The sequence below is a fragment of the Dendrobates tinctorius genome, unplaced genomic scaffold (assembly GCF_039654945.1).
Source record: "Dendrobates tinctorius isolate UK_male_01 unplaced genomic scaffold, ASM3965494v1 ptg000011l, whole genome shotgun sequence".
Lineage (NCBI taxonomy): Eukaryota > Metazoa > Chordata > Amphibia > Anura > Dendrobatidae > Dendrobates > Dendrobates tinctorius.
In genome coordinates this window covers 80405580-80429876 of record NW_027361679.1, presented here as the reverse complement: position 1 = coordinate 80429876, position 24297 = coordinate 80405580, and the positions used below count along the sequence as shown (strand labels likewise).

Sequence of the window (24297 nt, the reverse complement as noted above, 5' to 3'; positions counted from 1 at the left end):
TTCAAAGTTCTGCATTTTTTCCTGTTTCACCGCAGTTGGAATTTTTTTCTCCGGTTTTCAAGCACATTGTGTCTTAAAATGAATGGCGACAAGACTTCCAGTGCTCCTCGCGTGCGAATAGGAAAAAAATCAAAAGCAGTAATGCGTCCGGCGAGGAAGGTGTTAATAGTGAGGGCGTCACTTCCTGCCATCGGCCGCTGCTGGAGACGGGGCGTGCCTGCAGTATCCGCTGCGTGCTCTGCTGGCGCCCCCATGCGGCCGTCTATTCCTCACAGTATTCCTTTTTCCCCAAACAAAAATGGCGCCTTCTGTTGCGGAAGACAGTGGAAGTACGGTGCCCTATATCCCGGAAATACGTCAGAGTTGTGCTGGACGCGGGCTAGACAAGTCAGCTCGAGCCCGCGGTACAGGAGACTACTGAGACGGACCGCGGTTCTGCTCGGGGAGCCGTGCATGACACAGCCCGCTACTTGTCTGCAAGTCAGACGGACGGACATCATGGAGGACCAGAAGGAGAACAGGCCTCTCCATAACTGGGCATGTGAGGAGGACGAGCTGTGCAGGACGATGAAGAGCGCGGAGATCTCAGGAAGGGTAATACTGGCTGACAATCCTGGGGTACCACACTGAGGGGCAACGGCTGGGAATGTGAGGGTAGTGCATGCTGGGGGCAATGGTAGGTAATGCTGGGGTATCAAATGGAAGGGGCGATGCTGGTGGGGAGCTGCTCAGAGGGGATGACGCTGGGGAGCCGCACGGAGGGGGTGATTCTGGGGTACTGTATGGAAGGGGGGTGCGCATTGGGGATTATTTGGCTTTGCAGACTCTTTACCTTTTTATAGTTCATGGCCAGTGGTCCCCTACTCCGCCTACCAGCCTACCAAGAAGGGACAGTGAGGGTCTTTGTTTATCAGTTGTGCATTATCTAACACTGCCACCACTTATGAAATGGTAAATTCTAGGTTTCGGAGAGTCCAGAAGGAGGGACTTGTTCTACCAAGACCACTGTCACTGACTTCAGTGATCCAGTGTACAAAGAGATTTCTTACTCCAATGGATGTGTCAATAGGATGAGTAAAGATGAGCTGAAAGCTAAACTTACAGAATTAAAGCTGGACACCAGGTAAAGGAGACCAGAATAAGGACTATTGTCTATAGTATTCTGGTGCTCATCACTTGTGACGTATAAAGTTTTCTTGTGGTGCATGAACATCTGTGCCCTGCCTTCCTGTCACTGCCACTTGTGAAGGTGGCCATTCAGCTACTGTGTGTTCATGTATCAGACTTGCTATCTACATAATACAGACGCTCCCTCTCCCATAGAGTGATCTCACAACTGGCTACGTGCTTAAAAGATTTCTCCACTTTCAGGAAAAAAATGACACAGCAGATATTTGCCTTCCCCAGGTCCAAGACCGGCTTCCTGCTGCTGTTGTGTTCCTGGTGTTTTGGCTGCAGTGGTGACGTCAAGTTCTCAGCACGCATCACCGCTGTAGCCAACCAGTGCACTCATTGGCTTGTGATGTTTACCTTGGCTGATCTCGGTCATTGGCTGTAGCTGCCGAATTGACTTCCCTGCTGCAGACAAAACACCCAGGCTCAAGCAGCAGATTATTTGAGGTGTTTCAGAGCATTTGGGTCCATCATCCTGAAATTGGACAACCCCTTTAATGGAATCAAAATGGAAAGTCCATTTTAAGCAAATGTAACTTTTTGATCCCAAATTTTGAAAGGGCAAGTGCTGACTTTTTATGATTTAATGTTTGTGTTTTGTTCCCTTTGTCCCTTAACAAAGAGGAGTTAAGAATGTTCTGAAGAAGCGTCTCAAGAATTACTACAAAAAACAGAAGCTAAAGGTGCCCAGTGACACTGCTCCCTACTATGACTACATCTGTGTTATTGACTTTGAGGCCACCTGTGAGGATGGTAATCCACCCGATTACATCCATGAGATCATCGAATTCCCCATCGCCTTGGTCAATACAAGGACTTTGGAAATTGTAAGTTTGTAAAGTTACCGTAGTTATCCCTCATGATATCCTGTAGGTACAGCTTCAAAACTACTTTGGGATGTGTAATAATGTACTATAAATTGTACCGTGTTTTTGGTCCGTGTGGGGGGGAAAAAAAATGAACGTCACTCAGACCAATGTTATTCAGTGGGGCAGTGGAGATAAGGGTTTTTTTTTCTGACCGAACCTGCGTGGGAAAAAATAATTTCTTCCGTAAATGTGATGACTCGCTCATTCAAGTATGTGCGGGGAAAAAAAATCCGATGCCACCCAGACCTATCCAATTTTTACAAATACATGCATCTTCCTCTGTCGCCCATCCGCCACCTCAGCCCATCAGCCACCCCACCCATCCTTAACAGTACAATCCTGGAGTACATGTGGGTTGTTTAAGCAGCCCGGGGCCTAATAAAGACCCCATTCTTTGCAATTTTAACACTTAACCTAGATATAAGACGTATCAGATGTCCTGTGTCAGATTTGGGTGTATGGAGTTGGGGCAAGAGCTGATCCCGTTCCGTCTTGAACAGTTGCCAGCTCCAAATGCTCTTATTTAGCCATGTAGGTGCTGCTATCATGTCCCGAGATCCCGGGGTGCTGATGGGTTACCTTGGCGGCAGTAGTGCGCCTACTGAAGTCCCTAGTTGCTATCTTTGTACTCAGTTTAAAATAAAAAGCTATCAAGATAATGAATGTACCCCAAAATAGTACCAATATAAAACCTCAGTTCACAAAGCGAAAAACAACATAGAGCTAAGACTAGAAAATAAAAATTGGTGGACTCTGATGATAAACTAAATATATTGAAAAAACATTACTGTAATTGTATTGACCTGAAAAATGGCATTGCCAGGTCATTTAGAAGGTACAGTGAACATCATAAAAATGAGACCCTTAAAATAATGTTGGATCTGTATTTTATTTTTCACCTCACTTGAAATTCTTTCCCATTTTCAATATATTATATGGTAAAACAACTTTTTGCAAAAAAAAATAAATGAATTGCCCATCACATGGGTTTAAAAAGCACTGAATATAATTAAATTAGTCTGTTTCCTGTTTTGTTACAGAGGAAAAATATTAAATAAAATTTACTATCCCATCTGTAAAGCACAAATTAAAATGTCATGAAACTTATCTTGTGTGAGTGACAAGATTAAAACAGAATTAAAAAAAGAATGCCAAATTTAGTTTTTTGTTCCCCCGTACCTCTATATGGAATCAATAGCAAACAAGGTCGTATGTAATCCAAATGAAGATGTAGACATCCATCAACTCAGACAACTACAAGTATGCTATAAAAAACAAAACATAACTGAGTTTTTTTTAATGGTTTTCAATACGCTAAATGGTAAATTTTATAAGTGCAATAGAGAAAATACAACTAGTATACAAAAAAGTAATTCCTTATATGGCTATATCGATAGAATAAAAAAATGATGACTCATTAAAGATTGGAATGACAAAAGAAAACAAAAAATGGCTTGGCCTGGAAAGGGTTACGTGGTTATCCAGATGGCTGTGAACTGACACTGATAATTATCTAAGACCTAGCTGTGTAACATTGCTCAATTTCACTTTGTCATTAATTAGGCTGAGTTCACACGTGGCGTTTTTTTCGCGTTTCCGCGGCAGTTTTAACCGCGCGATTTTGCCGCGAAAACGCGAAAAATAAGCATCCCATGCATTCCTATAGGATTCCGCAATGCTGTGCTAATGCTGCAGTTTTTACCGCGGCGGAATCGCTTTGCGGTAAAAAACGCAGCATGCTCATTAATTTGCGGAATCGCGGCGATCCCGCACCCATAGGAATACATTGTTCCGCTTACTTTCCGCATGTGGCTGTGCACACCATGCGGAAAGTAAGCAGAACAATTGCGGATGGTACCCACGGTCCGGAGGAGAGGAGACTGTCCTCCGGGCTTTGGGTACCATATCCCTGTTAAAAATAGAATTTAAAATAAAAAATATTGTTATTCTCACCTTCCGACGTCCCGCGCAGTCTTCCCGCTTCTCTTCACGCTCCGGTCCCGGTAGTCCTTTGCGAAAATGCCCACGATGACGTCCGTTCTCGCGGGATGGCGAAGTCTCGCGGTCATTCGCGCGACGTCATCGCGAATAACCGCGAGACGTCGCGATCCCGCGAGAACTGACGTCATCGCGGGCATTTTCGCAAAGGATTACTGGGAACGGCTGCGCGGGACGTCGGAGGGTGAGAATAACACCGTTTTTTATTTTTTTTTTACATTCTATCTTTTACTACTGATGCCGCATAGGCGGCCTCAGTCGTAAAAAGTTGGTCACACTCGTCAAACACTATGTTTGACGAGTGTGACCAACCTGTCAATCAGTTTTCCAAGCGATGCTACAGATCGCTTGGAGAACGCTAGCATTTTGCAAGCTAAATACGCTTGCAAAATGCTAGTTTTTCCGCGGGAAAATCGCGGGAATTTAAAATGCGATTTTCCCGCGGACTGGAATTCCGGAATTCTCGCGGTAATTTCCGCGAGAGTTCCGGTACGTGTGCACTTAGCCTTATAACCTTTATGCTGAGTTTTCCTACCAGTTTTTCAGATTGCGTTGCTGTAATTTGTATGCATGCATACAGTTGAGACCAGAAGTTACATACACTATATAAAGACACATCTGCATGTTTTTCTCAATATCTGACATGAAATCAGAATAAACCTTTCCCGTTTTAGATCTATTAGGATTACCATAATTATTATTTGCCAAATGGCTTGTATATTACTTACTGCAAAGTCAAAAGTTTACATACACTAAGATTACTATGCCTTTAACCCCTTTCTGCCATCAGACGTACTATCCCGTCCATGTGCCCTGGGACTTAATACCCAGGGACGGTATAGTACATCATAGAGATCAGCGGTGACCACGTGGTGAGCGCCGCTGATCGCGGCCGGGTGTAATCTGATTGTGCCGGGTGTCAGCTGTGATGTGTCAACGGCGGTCACGGACCGCCCCGACACGTTAACCCCTTGTACACCGCAATCAAACACGATCGCGGTGTACCGGGGGTTAAAGGGAAGCATCGGCAGGGAGGGGGCTCCCTCCGTGCTTCCCTGAGCCCCCAAGGCAGCGCAATGTGCAGCGCTGCTGCGGGGGGCTCTTTCCCATACAGGTCCCAGGATCCAAGATGGCGACGGGGACCTTCGGGGGCCTGTAGGGAGCTGACTTCCTCCCTGCCTGCAAAGTGCAGGCATGAGGAAGTCTGCAGCAGTGCCTGTGACAGATCGCTGATCTGTCACAGGACAGTGATGTCCCACCTGGGACAATGTAATAAAGTTAAAAAAAAAAGTGTAAAAATAATTTAAAAAAAATCGCTAAAAAAAAATAAAATTCCCCAATAAATTGTAACGACCCGCCCTATAAAACTGTCACATTAGTTCACCCCTTTAACGAACCCCTTAAAAAATAAAAAACGAAGCAAAAAATAATTTCTCGTTCGCCTTATTGGGGGACACAGAGACCATGTGTGTATGCTGCTGCCACTAGGAGGCTGACACTATGCACAGAAAAAGGTTAGCTCCTCCGCAGTATACACCCCACCGACCGGCACTAATTTCTCCAGTTTAGCTTAGTGTCAGTAGGAGGTGGACACGGGTCTTTCATAGACCCATATCTACCTCAGTGTGCGTCGTTTTCTTTTCAGATGTTTCGGAGGGATACAGTCACATCTGTAGTCCCACTATGAGACTGTGAGTACGGCGTGTACTGCCACCCCGTATCCTCACAGCTCTCCGATGCAGGACCAACAGCCTTCTCAGGCGGCCGCCAGCACGGGTACGTGTCAGCGATCCAGATGGTCCTCGTCTCCCGTCTCCCACCCACTCGCCTACCAGAGCCTGTCGGTTTGGATGAGGCGCGGACATACTTCTACAGGACGTTCAAGGTACCTTTTTTCCAACAGGTTTTCCACGGAACGGTCCGAGGACAGGGTAAGTATAGGGCCCCCAGTCGCATCCTCCATCAGCAGACATCCTTCAGGAGCGGTCGCTGCGGCGGTGCTGCGAGGCCTCCGCGGCCGCCCCGCGCTCCCAGGCTGCCGCCGCGTGTGCCCCACAGCCCGTATCTTCACCTAGGCCAGGCTTCAGACAGCAGCGTTTGGGCTGCGATACCTCCGCGCCGCCCCGCGCTGACAGGCGGCCGCCGCACTTAATTTAGGCTCCGGCTTCAGTTTGGGCCTAGTCAAGCGTCGCGGCCACGCCCCCCGCCTTCATTCTCAGGCGGCTTTTCCTCCCGCCCATTCTAAGCCCGCCCACCGCCTCCCCTCCTGCTCCAAGGCGCCCTGAGGCAGCTATCAGCCCACCATTGTCAGTGGGCGGTGTCATGTTCAGCGTCGGCGGTTAGCTCCGCCCATCCTCAGGAAAAGCGCGCTTCTTTCTCGTGCTCCTCAGCCGGCCGCCATTTTCTCTCCTGTCCGGACTCTGTCAGCCGGACACTGCACTCTGCTGCGGCCCTGCAAATCCAGACGAGCTGTGCAGCATCACGTACTGGGGTTATCCACAGGACAACAGACCGTGAGTAGCTCTGCTTCTGCAGACTGACACCCTCCTCCCTGTCCCCCAACCTTCTGACACTCCTTCAGTGGCTGTCCCTCATTATGTCTACCTCTAAGCCTGATCATGTTCGATCCCCTGCTATCACAGTCAGTGGTGGATCTTACTAAAGTGTCTCAGTCCCTAGTGGCCGTTCTTGATACGTTGCCCCTGGACACTTCTTCAGTATCCAGCAGGTTGCAAGAGGCTCCATCTGAGCCAGCCAGCATGAGCCGCAAAAGACCCAGGCAGGATCTCCGGCCGGAATCCTCCCCTCGTCCCATCTCAACAAATAGTCCTTCCCAGCAGTCTCCTTCCCGTGCCTCCTCACCCGAGTCAGGCGAAGCGTTCTCGGACGCGCCATCCGAAGACATTTTATAGCTGGATTCGGACCATGACGCGGACATGAAGGTTACAGTTCAGAACCTCATTGCAGCGAATAACCACACCTCGAAATCACAGACTCCCCTGCGAAATCCTCAGATCAGGAGGTTTCGTTCAGACGGGCAGAAACACCTTCCAGAGTCTTCGCTTCACACTCTGAGTTTGGCAAGCTTCTTACCAGGGAAAGAGAAAATCCGACCAGGCGCTTTCAAAGAGGGAAGCGCCTCGGCGTACTGTATCCATTTTCTCAAGAGCTCACCGACCATGTCGACTTCCCCCTGTGTTGACGCTCCCGTGTCCAGACTATCTAACCACACGGTCCTCCCGATTTCAGGTGTGGCGTCTCGGAAAGATTCTAACGGCAGGATCATAGAATCTTTAGCAAAGTCAGCATTCGAAACGGCTGCGACGGTGCTAAGCCCAGCCTTCGCTTCCACTTGGGTAGCAAAGGCCATAGCTACTTGGGCGGAGGATCTCCGCCAGGGCATTCTGGATAGGGCCCAACCAGAGCGATTGGCCGAGCTAGCCAACGAGATCTCCCATGCAGGGGATTATCTGGTCTCGGCCTCCTTGGATGCCGCGTCTTGCGCAGCTCAAGCGTCTAGCAACGTTGTTGCAATCCGGCGTACAATTTGGCTCAAGGCTTGGCAGGCGGATTGGTCTTCAAGAAAGTCCCTTACCAATCTGCCTTTTCAGGGAGCGCGTCTTTTCGGATCCCAGCTGGACGAGATTATTAAAGACGCCACTGGAGGTACAAGCTCTCTTCTCCCCCAGTCCAAGTCTCGTAGACCTCCTCCAAGGCGTCAGTTTCGGCCCTTTCGGTCTTCCACCGCTTCGCGATGGCAGAAACCTTTTCCAACCAACAAAGGCTGCAAGCACGCCAGGACAGATCATCCAGATCTGGACGGTCCACATCAGCATGACTATCAACGAAACCCCGAGGCGCCTTCCCAACTGGGCGGTCGACTCCTTTTCTTCAGAGACGTCTGGCTTGCCTCAGTGGAGGACGCATGGGTCCTTAGGATACAAGATAGAGTTTGCTTCTTAACCCCGGGATCATTTCTTCGAGTCCCGACCTTCAAAGACCCTGCCTTAGTTCTGGGTTTCTTTGCATCCATCGCCTCCCTCCTCAGTTCCGGGGTGATCGTGCCCGTTCCCGAGTCAGAATGTTTCACAGGGTTTTATTCAAACCTGTTTGTAGTACCGAAAAAAAGGCGGCGCGGTCCGGCCCATCCTGGACATCAAGTTACTGAACAGGAGAGTCCACCTACAGCATTTCAGGATGGAGTCTCTTCGTTCAGTAATCGCTTCCATGGAGGCGCAGGAATGCAGGCGCTCAATAGACATTCAAGATGCCTATCTGCATGTTCCTATCTTTAACGGACATCAGAAATTCCTGCGTTTCGCGATTCACCAGAACCACTACCAGTTTGTCGCCCTGCCGTTCGGTCTCGCCACCGCACCCAGAGTATTTACAGAGATCATGGCGGCGTTGATGGCCTTGTTGAGGATCAGAGGTCTCGACCTTTTTCTGTACCTCGACGACATTCTAATCAAAGCTCCGTCTTTTCACCAGACTCGCCAATGTCTTTCAATCGTTCTCGATACCCTGTCCAATTTCGGGTGGTTCGTCAACACAAAAGTCCTGCCTTGTTACGACACAATGTCTTGTGTTTCTAGTCCTATTGTTCGACACCCATCGATCGAGGGTCTTTCTCCCGGAAGAGAAGAGAAGCATTTAAGGAAGCCAGGATGGATGAACACAGAACTTAAGCACATGCTAAAAGGGAAGAAAAAAATGTTTATAAAATGGAAAGAGGGAGGCATATCTAAAGAAGAATATAATGCTGTCTGCAGAACCTGCAGGGCACAAATCAGATTAGCTAAAGCTGACAATGAATTGAGGCTTGCAAGAGATGTCAAAAGCAATAATAAAGGATTTTGGGGATATGTCAAAAGTAAAAGAAAAGTCAAAGATGCTATAGGATTTTTACAGGATGAAAATGATGAAATGGTAAGACAGGATGTTGAGAAGGCCGAACTTTTAAATTCCTATTTTGCATCTGTTTTCTCTCAGAAAGGAAATGTAACATCAACTGTTCTTCACTGTCCCATTAAGGGAATAGAAGATTCCAGGATATCTATAAACAGAAATATAGTGAGGAAACACTTAGCTAACCTAAATGAATTCAAGTCTCCAGGTCCAGATGAATTACCCCAGAGTACTGAAAGAGATAGCAGAAGAAATTTTTGAACCCCTCTCCATAATCTTTGAAAATTCTTGGAGAACAGGTGAAGTCCAAGAAGACTGGAGAAGAGCAAATGTTGTTCCTATCTTCAAAAAGGGGAAGAAGGTGGACCCAGGCAACTATAGGCCGGTGAGTCTGACTTCTATACCAGGAAAGATCTTTGAGCAAATTATCAAACAACATGTATGTCAGCACCTGGATAAGAATGAAGTGATTAAACAGAGTCAGCATGGGTTTGTAACTAATAAGTCATGTCAGACTAACTTAATTTCCTTCTATGACGGAATCACTGATTGGGTGGATCAAGGAAATGCTGTAGATATAGTATATCTTGACTTCAGCAAAGCATTTGACAAAGTACCGTATTTTTCGCTTTATAAGACGCTCCGGATTATAAGACGCACCACAATTTTTGAGGAGAAAAATAAGAAAAAAATATTTTTTAATAAAATGGTGGTGCCTCTTATAATCCTTGCATCTTATTGCTTACCGGGGTTGGTGGCTGCGGTGTAGAGGGGTCCCAGGCTCGCTGCTGGAGGAGGCAGGCGTGGAGTGATGCTGCAGGCCGCATTCAGGGATGAGGGGGGGGGCTCCGATGTGTGCTGTTGCTGCTGCAGAGTCTTGTGCTGGTGTCAGGTTTCTCCACTTGTCCGGCGGTTGGAAGCCGGTGCTGCGGGTGCTCCGGTGCGGCGTTGTGTGCCCATCGATGCCCGGGGCTCTGCCGACATTGTTCGACAGACCAGAGCCCCAGCATTTCCTCGGTTCCCTGTATATGTGCGCTGAAGTGTCGGTAAAAAAAAAATGGCCGCCGGCGCGTGCGCAGATGGGATCTCGGGACCAGTTCTCGAGAGATGAGATCTGAAATCTCATCTCTCGAGAGCTGGATCCCGAGATCCCATCTGCGCATGCGCGGCGGCCATTTTTTTGCAGGCACCACCGCGCGCGCACAGGGAACCCAGGGAAAATGGCCGCCGGCGCGTGCGCAGATGGGATCTCGGGACCCACCTCTCGAGAGATGAGATTTCAAATCTCATCTCTCGAGAACTGGGTCCCGAGATCCCATCTGCGCACGCGCCGGCGGCCATCTTTTTACCGGCACACAGGGAACTGAGGAAATGCCGGGGCTCTGGCCTGTCGCACAATATTGGCAGAGCCCCGGGCATCGACGGGCACACAACGCGGCACCGGACACACCCGCAGCAGCGGCCAGCAACCGCCGGAAGCCCCCGATCACAGCCTAGGTAAGGCATGTCCGCTTTGTAAGACGCACCCCTGTTTTCCCCCCAAATTTTGGGGGAAAAAAAGTGCGTCTTACAAAGCGGAAAATACGGTATCTCATACAATCCTTATTGAAAAAATGACTAAGTATGGAATGGACAAGGCAACTGTTAGGTGGATTCATAACTGGCTTAGTGATCGGACCCAAAGAGTGGTCGTAAATTGCTGCACATCCAGCTGGAAGAATGTCTCAAGTGGGGTACCACAGGGCTCTGTCCTGGGCCCTGTATTGTTCAACATCTTTATCAACGATTTAGATGAAGGAATTGAGGGTAAACTGATTAAATTTGCTCATGACACAAAGCTAGGAGGGATAGCTAATACTAGAGAAGAGAGAGAGAGGATTCAAAAAGATATAAATAAACTGGAGAAGTGGGCAGCAATTAACAGAATGGTTTTTAACAGGGAAAAATGCAAAGTACTACATCTGGGCAATAAAAATGAAAAAAGCATATACAGAATGGGAGGAATAGGGCTAAGCAACAGCACATGTGAAAAAGACTTGGGTATAATAGATCACAGACTGAATATGAGTCAACAGTGTGGTGCAGCAGCAAAAAAGGCAAATGCAATTCTAGGATGTATTAACAGAAGCATACAGTCTAGATCACATGAAGTCATTATTTCCCTCCTCTTTGGTCAGACCTCATCTGGAATATTGTGTCCAGTTTTGGGCACCACATTTTAAAAAAGACATCAACAAACTGGAGCAAGTTCAGAAAAGAGCGACCAGAATGGTGACCGGTCTGCAAACCCTGTCTTATGAGGAAAGGTTGCAGGATTTGGGAATGTTTAGTTTGCAAAAGAGAAGACTGAGAGGAGACTTAATAGCTGTCTACAAATATCTAAAGGGCTGTCACATTGTAGAAGGATCAACTTTATTCTCATTTGCACAAGGAAAGACTAGAAGCAATGGGATGAAACTGAATGGGAGGAGACACAGATTAGATATTAGAAAAAACTTTTTGACAGTTAGGGTGATCAATGAGTGGAACAAGCTGCCACGAGAAGTGGTGAGTTCTCCTTCAATGGAAGTCTTCAAACAGAGGCTGGACAGACATCTGACTGGGATGATTTAGCGAATCCTGCTTTGAGCAGGGGGATGGCCCAGGAGGTCCCTTCCAACTCTGCGATTCTATGATTCTCTGCGGCGAGATGTACGATCACAGCAGACCACACGACTTTCATCTCTCCGGTCAGCCATGAAAGTCTTGGGAAAGATGGTGGCGACGGCCAAAGCGGTTCCCTTTGCCCAATTTCACTCAAGACCACTTCAACAGGCCATCCTATCTCGGTGGAACAAGTCTGTCCTTTCCCTGGACCGTCCAACTCACCTTTCGCCCCGGGTCAAACAGTCCCTCAATTGGTGGCTGACGTCTCCTTTTATTTCTCTAGGCCGGTCATTCCTTCCGATTCACTGGCAGATTGTGACAACGGACGCCAGCCTTCTCGGCTGGGGTGCAGTGTTTCGCAATCAGACTGTTCAGGGTCGGTGGTTGACTCGAGACAACTCTGCCTATCACTGTCCTCGAGATACGGGCGATTTATCTGTCTCTTATTCACTGGGAAAGGCTTCTCAGGGGTCTGCCAATCCAGATTCAGACAGACAATGCCACAGCGGTGGCATATGTCAACCACCAAGGGGGGACTCGGAGTTCCTCAGCTCTAGCGGAAGTGTCCAAGATTCTTCACTGGGCAGTGGTCTCAGTCCCAGCGATATCCGTGGTGCACATTCCCGGAGTGGACAACTGGGCTGCCGATTTTCTCAGCCGCGAGGGTCTCACGGCGGGAGAGTGGTCCTTACATCCGGACGTCTTCCATCAGCTTTGCCGTCGTTTTGGGACTCTGGACGTAGACCTGCTGGCGTCTCGCATGAACAGGAAGGTCCCACAGTAAGTGTCCAGAGCCCGAGATCCTCTCGCAGTGGGCACCGATGTTCTGACCATTCCCTGGTCTCAGTTCAAGCTCCCCTACCTGTTCCCTTCCTCTTCTTCCCAATGTGTTGAAGAAAATCAAGGGGAAGGGGTTCCGGTGATCCACATCGCTACGGATTGGCCCAGAAGATCTTGGTTTGCGGACGTCGTCAACCTGTTCGCGGACGCCCCCTGGAAGCTTCCAGACAGAGCAGATCTGCTGTCTCAGGGTCTGATTTGCCACCCCAATTCTCGGCCACTCAATTTAACGGCGTGGCTGTTGAGACCGCGATTCTGCAGCGGTCAGGTTTTTCGGATCGGGTTATTCGCACCATGATTCGGGCTAGAAAGCCTTCGTCTTCCAAAATTTATTGTCGTGCGAGGCCAATAACATTCCGTCCATGTCCTTTTCACTCCCTTCTGTCCTGGCGTTCCTCCAGACAGGCCTTGATGTGGCCTTGCCCTCAGCTCTTTAAAGGGGCAAGTCTTGGCGCTTTCCATTTTGTTCCAGAAGACGTTGGCTTCCCGTCCGCAGGTCAAGACCTATCTTCATGGAGTGGCTCATGCAGCACCTCCGTACCGCGCGCTGGTGGATCCATGGGATCTTAATCTGGTTCTCGATGTTCTACAAGGTCCACCTTTTGAACCTCTCAGGGAAGTTTTCCTATCCCTTCTCTCCTGGAACGTAGCCTTCCTGGTGGCCATCACCTCCATCCGGCGCGTGTCGGAATTGGCGGCCTTTTCTTGTCGCTCCCCTTTCTTGGTGCTCCACCAGGATAAGGTGGTCCTGCGGCCTCCGCCCTCTTTCCTTCCTAAGGTGGTGTCCACTTTCCACTTGAAGGAGGATATTGTTCTCCCGTCCTTTTGTCCGGGTCCAACTCACCCTCTTGAGCGCTCCTTGAACAAGTTAGACCTGGTCAGGGCGATGAAGGTCTACCTGGCTAGGATGACTTCCTTGCAGAAGACAGACTCTCTTCATCATTCCAGATGGTGCGCGGAAAGGTCAGCCGGCCTCCAAGGCAACTATTGCTCGCTGGATCAGATCAGCAATTTTAGAACCCTACTGGGTCAAGCATCGAGTGGCCCCTCCTGGAATTAGAGCTCACTCTACCCGGGCAGTGGGTGCCTCCTGGGCAGTGCACCACAGAGCTTCCGTGCTGCAGCTTTGCAAAGTTGCAACCTGGTCATTTGTTCACGCATTTGTGAAATTCTACAGGGTCCACACCTACGCTTCGGCAGATGCCAGCCTAGGAAGAAGGATCCTGCAGACAGCGGTGGTGAGTCCGCTGGCCTGATGGAAGTTTGCTTTCCCTCCCCAGGGACTGCTTTGGGATGTCCCATGGTCTCTGTGTCCCCCAATAAGGCGAACAAGAAAACAGGATTTTTGGGTTGCTTACCGTAAAATCTGTTTCTCGGAGCCTTCATTGGGGGACACAGCACCCTCCCATGTTCTGCAACTCCTGTTCTTATGTTTGTTACTTACAGTTGAGTTGTCTGTTCTGTTGCAATCTTTTGTTACTTCTACTGCTTTCTCACTAACTGAAGAAATTAGTGCCGGTCGGTGGGGTGTATACTGCGGAGGAGGAGCTAACCTTTTTCTGTGCATAGTGTCAGCCTCCTAGTGGCAGCAGCATACACCCATGGTCTCTGTGTCCCCCAATGAAGGCTCCGAGAAGCAGATTTTACGGTAAGCAACCCAAAAATCCTGTTTTATCATACCACCGAACAAAAAGTGCAATAACGCGCGATCAAAAAGACGCATATATAAATATCCATGGTACCGCTGAAAACGTCAGCTTGTCCCGCAAAAAACGAGTCACCATACAGCGTCATCCGCAAAAAAATAAAGTTATAGCTCGCAGAATAAAGCGATGCAAAAATAATTATTTTTTATATAAAATAGTTTTCATTGCATAAAACCGACAAAACACAAAAAAAGACCTAAATGAGGTATCGCTGTAACCGTACTGACCCGAAGAATAAAACCGCTTTATCAATTTTACCGCACGCAGAACGGTGTAAACGCACCCCCCCCCCCCCAAAAAGAAATTCATGAAACGCTGGTTTTTGTTCATTCTGCGTCCCAAAAATCGGAATAAAAAGCGATCAAAAAATGTCACGTGCCCGAAAATGGTACCAATAAAAACGTCAACTCGTCCCACAAAAAATAAGACCTCACATGACTCAGTGGGTCAAAATACGGAAAAATTATAGCTCTCAATATGTGGTGAAGCAAAAACTATTTTTACAATAAAAAGCGTCTTTTTAGCGTGTGACAGCCGCCAAACATAAAAACCGCCATAAATAGTAAATCAAACCCCCCGTTATCACCCCCTTAGTTAGGGAAAAATAATAAAATAAAAAAAGTATTTATTTCCATTTTCCCGCTAGGGTTAGGACTAGGGTTAGAGCTGAGATTAGGGGTAGGGGTGTGTTGGGGTTAGGGTTGGAGTTAAAATTGGGGGGTTTCCACTGTTTGGGCACATCAGGTGCTCTCCACATGCAACATGGCATCTGATCTCAATTTCAGCCAATTCTGCGTTGAAAAAGTAAAACGGTGCTCCTTCCCTTCCAAGCTCTGCCATGTGCCCAAACAGTGTTATACCCCCACATATAGGGTATCAGCATACTCAGGACAAATTGCAAAACAACTTTTGGGGTCCAATTTCTCCTGTTACCCTTAGGAAAATAAAAAATTGGGGGCAAAAATGATTTTTTTTTTTTTTATTTTCACGCCCAGGCGTTATAAACTTCTGTGAAGCACTTGGGGGTTCAAAGTGCGTGATCACCACACATCTAGATAAGTTCCGAGGGGCGTCTAGTTTCCAAAATGGGGTCACTTGTGGGGAGTTTCAATAGTTTTGGTACATCAGGGGCTCTCCAAACGCACATGACACCCGCAGACCAATCCATCAAAGTCTGCATTGCAAAACGTCACTACTTCCCTTCCGTTCCCCGACGTGTGCCCATACAGTAGTTTTCTCCCACATATGAGGTATCAGCGTACTCGGGACAAATTGGACAACAACCTTTGGGGTCCAATTTCTCCTGTTATCCTTGGGGAAAATAAAAAAATTGCAGTCTAATTGATCATGTTTGTGGAAAAAATACGATTTTTTTATTTTCATGCCTGGGCATTATAAACTTCTGTGAAGCCCTTGGGGGTTCAAAGTGCTCAACACATCTAGATTAGACCCCCTAAGGATCTTATCTAGATGTGTTGAGCACTTTGAACCCCCAAGGGCTTCACAGAAGTTTATAATGCCCAGGCATGAAAATAAAAAAATCGTATTTTTTCCACAAACATGATCAATTAGTCTCCAATTTTTTTATTTTCCCCAAGGATAACAGGAGAAATTGGACCCCAAAAGTTGTTGTCCAATTTGTCCCGAGTACGCTGATACCTCATATGTGGGAGAAAACTACTGTATGGGCACGCGTCGGGGCTCGGAAGGGAAGTAGTGACGTTTTGCAATGCAGGCTTTGATGGATTGGTCTGCAGGTGTCATGTTGCCTTTGGAGAGCCCCTAATGTACCTAAACAGTGGAAACCCCCCACAAATGACCCCATTTTGGAAACTAGACCCCCTAAGGAACTTGTTTCCAAAATGGGGTCATTTGTGGGGGGTTTCCACTGTTTAGGTACATTAGGGGCTCTCCAAAGGCAACATGACACCTGCAGACCATTCCATCAAAGTCTGCATTCCAAAACATCACTACTTCCCTTCCGAGCCCCGACATGTGCCCATACAGTAGTTTTCTCCCACATATGGGGTGTCAGCGTACTCAGGACAAATTGGACAACAACTTTTGGGGTCCAATTTCTCCTGTTACCCTTGGGAAAAAAAAAAAAAAAAATGGGGACTAAAAGATGTTTGTTGAAAAAATACGATATTTTTATTTTCACGCCTGGTCGTTATAAAGCACCACACATCTAGATAAGTTCTTTAGGGGGTCTAGTTTCCAAAATGGGGTCACTTGTGGGGGGTTTCTACTGTTTTGGTACATCAGGGGCTTTCCAAACGCGACATGGTGTCCGATCTCAATTCCAGCCAAAAACGTCAAATGGCGCTGCTTCCCTTCCAAGCTCTGCCATGCGCCCAAATAGTGGTTTACCCCCACATGTGGGGTATCAGCGCACTCAGGACAAATTGCACAATATCTTTTAGGGTCCTGTTACCCTTGGAAAAATAAGAATTGAGGGTGAAAAGATCATTTTTGTGGAAAAAATGATTTTTTTAATTGTACGGCTGTATGTTATAAATTTCTGTGAAGCCCTTGGGGGTTCAAAGTTCTCACCACATATCTAGATAAGTTCCTTGGGGGGGTCTAGTTTCCAAAATGGGGTCACTTGTGGGGGGTTTCCACTGTTTAGGTACATCAGGGGCTCTCCAAACGCGACATGGCGTCCGATCTGAATTCCAGCCAATTTTGCATTGAAAAAGTCAAACGGCGCTCCTTCCCTTCTGAGGTCTGCCATGCACCGAAACAGTGGTTTCCCCCCCCCCCCCCCCACATATCAGGTATCGGCGTACTCAGGACAAATTGCACATTAACTTTTGCAGTCCAATTTCTCCTGTTACCCTTGGTAAAATAAAAAAAAATTGAACCTGAAGTATTTTTTTTTTGTGAAAAAAAGTTAAACGTTCATTTTTTTTAAAAAAATATTCAAAAAATTCCTGTGACACACCTAAAGGGTTAATAAACTTCTTGAATGTAGTTTTGAGCACCTTAAGGGGTGCAGTTTTTACAGTGGTGTCACTTTTGGGTATTTTCTATCATATAGACCCCTCAAAGTGGCTTCAAATGTGAAGTGGTCCGTAAAAATAAAATAGCGTTGCAAAAATGAGAAATCGCTGGTCAACTTTTAACCCTTATAACTTCCTAACAAAAAATAAATTTTGGTTCCAAAATTGTGCTGATGTCAAGTAAACATGTGGAAAATGTTATTTATTAAGTTTTTTGTGTGCCGTATCTCTGTGATTTAAGGGCATAAAAATTCAAATTTGGAAAATTGCAAAATTTTCAACATTTTCGCCAAATTTCCGTTTTTTTTCACAAATAAACGCAAGTTATATGAATGAAATTTTACCACTAGCATGAAGTACAATATGTCACGAGAAAACAATGTCAGAATCACCGGGATCCATGGAAGCGTTTCAGAGTTATAACCTCATAAAGGTACAGTGGTCAGAATTGTAAAAATTGGCCTGGTCATGAACGTGCAAACCACCCTTGGGGCTTAAGGGGTTAAACAATTATGGACTGCCCATATGGTAATGTCATGTGTTTGGAAGCTTTGTTTTTTTGGCAACATCTGAGGTCTTACAATTGTCTATTTCTAATTGCTATTATCCAGCTACATAAAGAGCACTTATAAGAGGTTTTTTTTCTATAACCACCTAATTTAGACTTCCCTCTTCTTTGAGTGTTCCAAGCGCACACTAATATTATGAGTTATTTTACTTTATTTCTTTGACACCCTTGTGACAGTTGTCTTAGTGTTTGCTGTTGGAATTGCACTCATTCACAAGCGCCACTGAATCTCCATTTGTATTAGTATTAATCCCTTCCTGACATTTGCAGTATATTTGCTTCATGGTCAGGAAGTACCGATGCAGTATATGTATGTCATGGTGATCACCCGCGCACATCTTATTCTGACACCCGGCACTCACTGCCGGGAACTGTACCCGTACCTCTACTGGCAGTTTAACCAGCTAAATGGCACAATCGATATTGATCACAGCATTTAGAAGGCATGCAGAGAGAGGGAATTAGCTCTGCCCTCTGATTGGAACCCCTGTGATGTCCTCGTGTGGGCCCAATCGTTGCCTTGGTGACTCGGGTCACCAGAGCTAGCAAACTTGTTACACCATGCTCTGATGATATAAAATATCATATCCATAAATTAATATTTTTTATGGAGAAAAAAAGGTACACATTTGGTATTGCCCTGTCCTTAATGATCCGCTCTATAAAATTGTCCCACTAGTTAACCCCTTTAGTGAACACCATTAAAAAAAATAAATAAAAAGCAAGGCAAAAAAACAATGCTTTATCATACCGCCAAGCAAAAAGTGGAATAAAACGTGATCAAAAAGACTAATGTAAATAAATATCATCTTGTCCTGCAAAAAACAAGCTGCAATACAGCTCCATCAGCGGAAAAAGTTATAACTCAGAATGAAGCATGGAAAATTTTCTATAAAATAGTTTGTGTAAAAGTGCCAAACATAAAAATGATAAAAATATGGTATCACTGTAATCCTACTGACCTGAAGAATAAAGCTTCCTATCCTGGTATGCACGGCTTCCTCATTCCTATACTGGTATGCATGGCCTCCATGCAGAAAAACATTGGTTTATTTTTTTATTCTACTTGACGTCCCTGCGCTCCCTCGCAGTGCCTTGTACTGATGGCAGCAGCTGCGACGGTGGGTCGATCACGTGTGGCCTCTGCTAAAGAGAAAACAATATTCACTGCTCGCAGTGAATATTCATTCCCTTAAGTAGTGGGCACACATGAGCGCCCAGCCACTGCTGGAAGCCGGCAGCTGTAACTACTGTGCCCGCTATTAAATAGAACTGGGAGCGCAATGAATATTCATTTCTATTTAGCAGCCGGGCATAGGCTTTAGCTACAGCAGCCGACTCCTGTCTCTTGTGGCCCGCTGCTCCGCCACTGTTGCTCCCCCTCCGTCTTCTGGGACCCTCATTCGAGTATAAGTCAAGGGGGGCTTTTTCAGCACAAAAAATTTGCTGAAAAACTCAGCTTATACTCGATACGGTAAATGGGCTGCATATTCAAAATATTTTCATACGAAAAGCCAATTTCTTTGCGGGAGAAACTGACTTTCAGTGATACCATTTCTTAGTGGTGGTAATCATATGGGTTATGGTACAGGTGTTCTCTTTAACTTCAAATTTTACATAAAACAGCATTTTTAGTGGCTAACTATTGCTTTTCTTTTTTTTTTTTTCACCCTCACCCCCCACAATCAACCCCATAAAGTAGTATAGTTTTACAATTCTTCTTATATAGTAATTCTTTCCTCTGTCCTGTAGGAATGTCCCCCATATTGCTGCTCATTACGTACACATACCGTAAGTCAGGTGATAAGGATTTTTTATACACATACCGTAAGTCAGGTGATAAGGATTTTTTTTAATCTCCCTCGGTGAAGAGCGTCCTCTTCCTCCTCTGCAGCCAAGGCACTTAGCAATGACACTGACATCAGATGCTGACCTCTGGTTGGCCAGTGGTTCATATTGGTATTGCGGTACTGAGAGCATTCAATTGAATGTGCACCCTCAGACTTTCACACTTGAGTTTTTTGACGTCAGTCACAATCCGTCGGATTGACGGATCCGTCGCAGATTGTGAAAAACTGATGCGACGGAACAGCTTTTTCACCGGAACCGACTGCCCTACCTGGCAGTTTTATATACATTTGGGGCTGTGGGTATTCGAGCATGCTCAGATAAAAAAAAGGAATCCGTCGTTGGATTCTGTCTTTTGACGGACAGCGACAGATCCAGCGCCCATAGGCTTCCATTATAGCAAAAAACGGACAGCACCGGATCCGTCGTTGACCGACTTTTCGACGGAGACAAAAAACCTTACTTTGGCCATCGTCTCCGGCCGACGGACAAACTATTTCCGACGGCTCCGGCAAACGACGGATGAAACGTGCGCCCATCATTTGGAATCCGTCGTACAAGTCTGAGGAAAAAACCGTATCCGGTGGCTTCAGTCGCCGGATTCCGTTTTTTTTTCAAAATTTGACAGATTGCAAAAAACTGAAATGTGAAAGAGGCCTTAGGGTCACATGGGCATGGGCATTTAAAAAATATTCAGTGTTTCATGCAGAAAAGTGCCATGTTTTTTAACGTCACTTGTCATCCGTGTGCAGTCTGTATACAATCCATGTTCAGTCCGTATACTATCTGCAGCAGCTATTAATCATTTACAAGACATTTTACAGTTTCCAGTGTTGCAGACTTGCAATGCATCCATAAAAAATGATGCGAACTGTCTCTGTATGACATGTTTTTTTTTTTTTTTTCCACACTCATAGACTTGAATAGATGAGTGTCATCTGATTTACTGAAAAAACTAGTGCACGCTGCAATTTTTTTTTTTTTTTTTTTTTTAACACACATTCACTGAAAAAAATCGCATTGCCTCAATGAGCTTGATATATTCTTCCTTCTCTTTAAAGGAGGATATTTTCCAACGGTATGTGAAGCCAGAAATAAACCTACAACTTTCTGAATTTTGTGTTAATCTTACGGGAATAACTCAGGTAAGTGATTATTTTACATTAAATGGAGTATTTTATAGCTGCAACATAAAGCAAAACAGGACAATAGAATAAATTACATTTTGTACCGGTATGATATATTCTAATTTTGTAGTGCCATCATATTCCGTAGCACTTTATAGACACTATCATCACTGTCCTCAATTGGGCTCCAAATCTAGATTCCCTATCTGTATGCCTTTGGAGTGTTGGTGGAAACTGGAGAACCCGGAGGAAACTCACGCAAACACGGGGAGAACATAAACTCCTTGCAGTCGACGTACTAGCTGGAAATTGAACCCAGTGCTGAAAGCAACAGTGCTAACCACTGAGCCACATAAGGGAATGTTGTGTTCTGCATTTGCAAGAAATAATTTTTCGTATGAAAGATTCCATAGGAAAGCGGTTAATAAAACTCTGGAGAGTATACTGTTTTATTAGCTTATGTATGCCACAGTAAGTTTGCATATACAAAGATGCATACTTCAGAATGTTCCGCCATCTATCTTTCTGAATGATAATGTCTACTTGCATGTACTCCATTCAGGTTAATATTCTATTCTCAGGAACTTGTGGACCAGGCTGACACATTTCCTGTGGTTCTCCAAAGTGCAGTGGACTGGATGAGACAAAAGGATCTGGGTACAAAGTTTAAATATGCCATCCTGACTGATGGGTAAGGCCTTGGTTTTCTTTTACCAATCTTATATTCTAGATCAGTGTTTCCCAAACCTTGTCCTCACGGTCCCCTAACATATCGTGGCACTATGTGGAGCCATTATACTGTAGAGCACTGTGGGGCAATTATACTGTATGGAGGAATCTTTGTGGCCATTATACTGTATGGAAAACTATGCAGGGCCATTAGGCTGTATTAACTACAATATGGGGGCCATCATGCTGTACGGAGCACTATATGGGGCACAAAAACCAAAAAGACTGCAAGGTAAGGTCCTATAATTAGCAGAAAAAAAAAACAAGAGTAACTTTAAAATATAGTTGTTTAAAAATATTTCCTGATAGGCCAGGAGACTATACATTTAAATATCACGAAAAAACAAACAATATCCCAATTAGAGAAAAAATAGGGGCAGTAGGGGGAACAAAAAACAAAAAAGGGAAATATAACACAATATGTTGGCTAATGAGCCCTATAAATCCCTGATGGATGCCCTGCCTTGCAGTGGAGATTGGCACCCTAAGTTTCCACACTTATGACTTATGCCTTCTGGTCCCAGTAAGTTTTTGAAATATTGATTTACCCTATATACTCGAGTATAAGACCCGAGTATAAGCCGAAGACCCCTAATTTTGCCACAAAAAAACCTGGGAAAACTTATTGACTCGAGTATAAGCCGAGGGTGGTGCTGTACAAGGGTTAATGGTGGTCCAAAAAGATGCTCCATAGATAGATACGGCCCATATATTGCTGCTGCAATTAAAAAAAAAAAAAAAAAAATGACAGACATCTCAGTCGCTGGGGGCCAGGTGCCGGTGTCCTGAGCAGGCGGAGACACCGGCACGCTATGAGGGACAGGTGCCGGTGTCGCCGCTGGCTCAGACCCCCGGCACTGGAGGGGAGGAGTATGATGGGGGGAGCCATATTCACCTGGCTCCGTTCCATCGCCGCGCGTCGCTCTGTTTCCCGGGTCTCTGCAGTGACATTCAGCAGAGGGCGCGCACTGAGGCTACTTTCAGACTTGCGTTAGGAGGCGCAGGGCCGCCGCTAAGCTCCGCCTCTGGCCGCGCTTCCTCCGGTCAGCTCCTCCTATGGGCGCATGACATTGCATGCGACCAGTGTACCCTATATTTAGCGTTGGGTACGCTGGCCGTGTACTGGTAGGATTTTCTGCGCCCAGCTCACAAAAACGCACCGTGTTGCATTTTTGTGCGCTCAGCACAGCGACACAAGGGCGCACGCGCCAGCAAAATCATGCCAGCGTACCCAACGCTAAATATAGGGTATGCTGGTCACATGCAGCGTCATGCGACCATAGGAGGAGCTGACCGGAGGAGGCGCGGCCGGGGGCGGAGCTTAGCGGCGGCCCTGCGCCGCCTAACGCAAGCCTGAAAGTAGCCTGACTGCGTCATTGCGCCCTCTGACCTGAACGTCAGTCAGGACGTGAAGGATAGAGCGGCGGTGGAACGGGTAAAGGTGAATATTGCTCCCCCCGTCATACTCACCCCCTCCTGGTGCGGTCTCTGCAGCCCCTCTTCTCCCAAGGTCTTGGCGCCGCTGCTCTTCCAGGATTCAGCGGTCACGTGGTACCACTCATTAAAGTCATGAATATGCTTTTTACTTCTTGTGTATAGCATGTTAATTATTCCAATATTTTATTATAATATCTGTTAACTAAAATATACTTTGTTTGTGGGACAAACACCTTTAAGTTTTTCCATATTAAAAGGTTCATGATTATACACTGCTCAAAAAGATAAAGGGAACACTTAAACAGAATATAACTCCAAGTAAACCAAACTTCTGTGAAATCAAACTGTCCACTTAGGAAGCAACTTTGATTGACAATCAATTTCACATGCTGTTGTGCAAATGGAGTAGACAACAGATGGAAATTATTGGCAATTATCAAGACACCCTCAATAAAGGAGTGGTTCTGCAGGTGGGGACCACAGACCACATCTCAGTACCAATGCTTTCTAGCTGATGTTTTGGTCACTTCTGAATGTTGGTTGTGCTTTCACACTCGTAGTAGCATGAGACGGACTCTACAACCCACACAAGTTGCTCAGGTAGTGCAGCTCATCCAGGATGGCACATCAATGTGAGCTGTGGCAAGAAGGTTTGCTGTGTCTGTCAGCGTAGTGTCCAGAGGCTGGAGGCACTACTGGAGACAGGCCAGTACACTAGGAGACGTAGAGAGGGCCGTAGGAGGGCAACAACCCAGCAGCAGGACCGCTAACTCTGCCTTTGTGCAAGGAGGAACAGGAGGAGTACTGCCAGAGCCCTGCAAAATGACCTCCAGCAGGCCACAAATGTGCATTTGTCTGCACAAACGGTTAGAAACCGACTCCATGAGGATGGCCTGAGTGACCGATGTCCACAGATGGGGGTTGTGCTCACAGCCCAACACCGTCAGGACGCTTGACATTTGTCACATAACACCAGGATTGGCAAATTCGCCACTGGCGCCCTGTGCTCTTCACAGATGAAACCAGGTTCACACTGAGCACGTGACAGAGTCTGTAGATGCCGTGGAGAGATATCTGCTGCCTGCAACATCCTTCAGCATGACCGGTTTGGCAGTGGGTCAGTAATGGTGTGGGGTGGCATTTCTTTGGAGGGCCACACAATCCTCCATGTGCTCGCCAGAGGTAGCCTGACTGCCATTAGGTAGCGAGATGAGATCCTCAGACCCCATGTGAGACCATATGCTGATGCGGTTGGCCCTGGGTTCCTCCTAATGCAGGACAATGCCAGACCTCATGTGGCTGGAATGTGTCAGCAGTTACTGCAAGATGAAGGCATTGAAGCTATGGACTGGCCCGCCCGTTCCCCAGACCTGAATCTGATTGAGCACATCTGGGACAACATGTCTCTCTCCATCCACCAACGTCACGTTGCACCACAGACTGTCC

The 24297-nt window shown here is 46.5% G+C and overlaps 1 protein-coding gene across 1 annotated transcript in view; it reads left to right on the top strand.

Moving 5' to 3' along the window:
- The first annotated feature begins 327 nt into the window (after window positions 1-327).
- The window catches only part of ERI1 (exoribonuclease 1), a 50161-nt gene continuing 26191 nt past the window's right edge, over window positions 328-24297 (top strand). Inside the window, exons 1-5 of the mRNA XM_073543651.1 lie at window positions 328-594; window positions 963-1123; window positions 1796-2000; window positions 20620-20703; window positions 21267-21376. Of these exons, the coding sequence (XP_073399752.1) occupies window positions 454-594; window positions 963-1123; window positions 1796-2000; window positions 20620-20703; window positions 21267-21376 (701 nt within the window). The 5' untranslated portion in view covers window positions 328-453. The remainder of the gene's footprint in view (window positions 595-962; window positions 1124-1795; window positions 2001-20619; window positions 20704-21266; window positions 21377-24297) is intronic.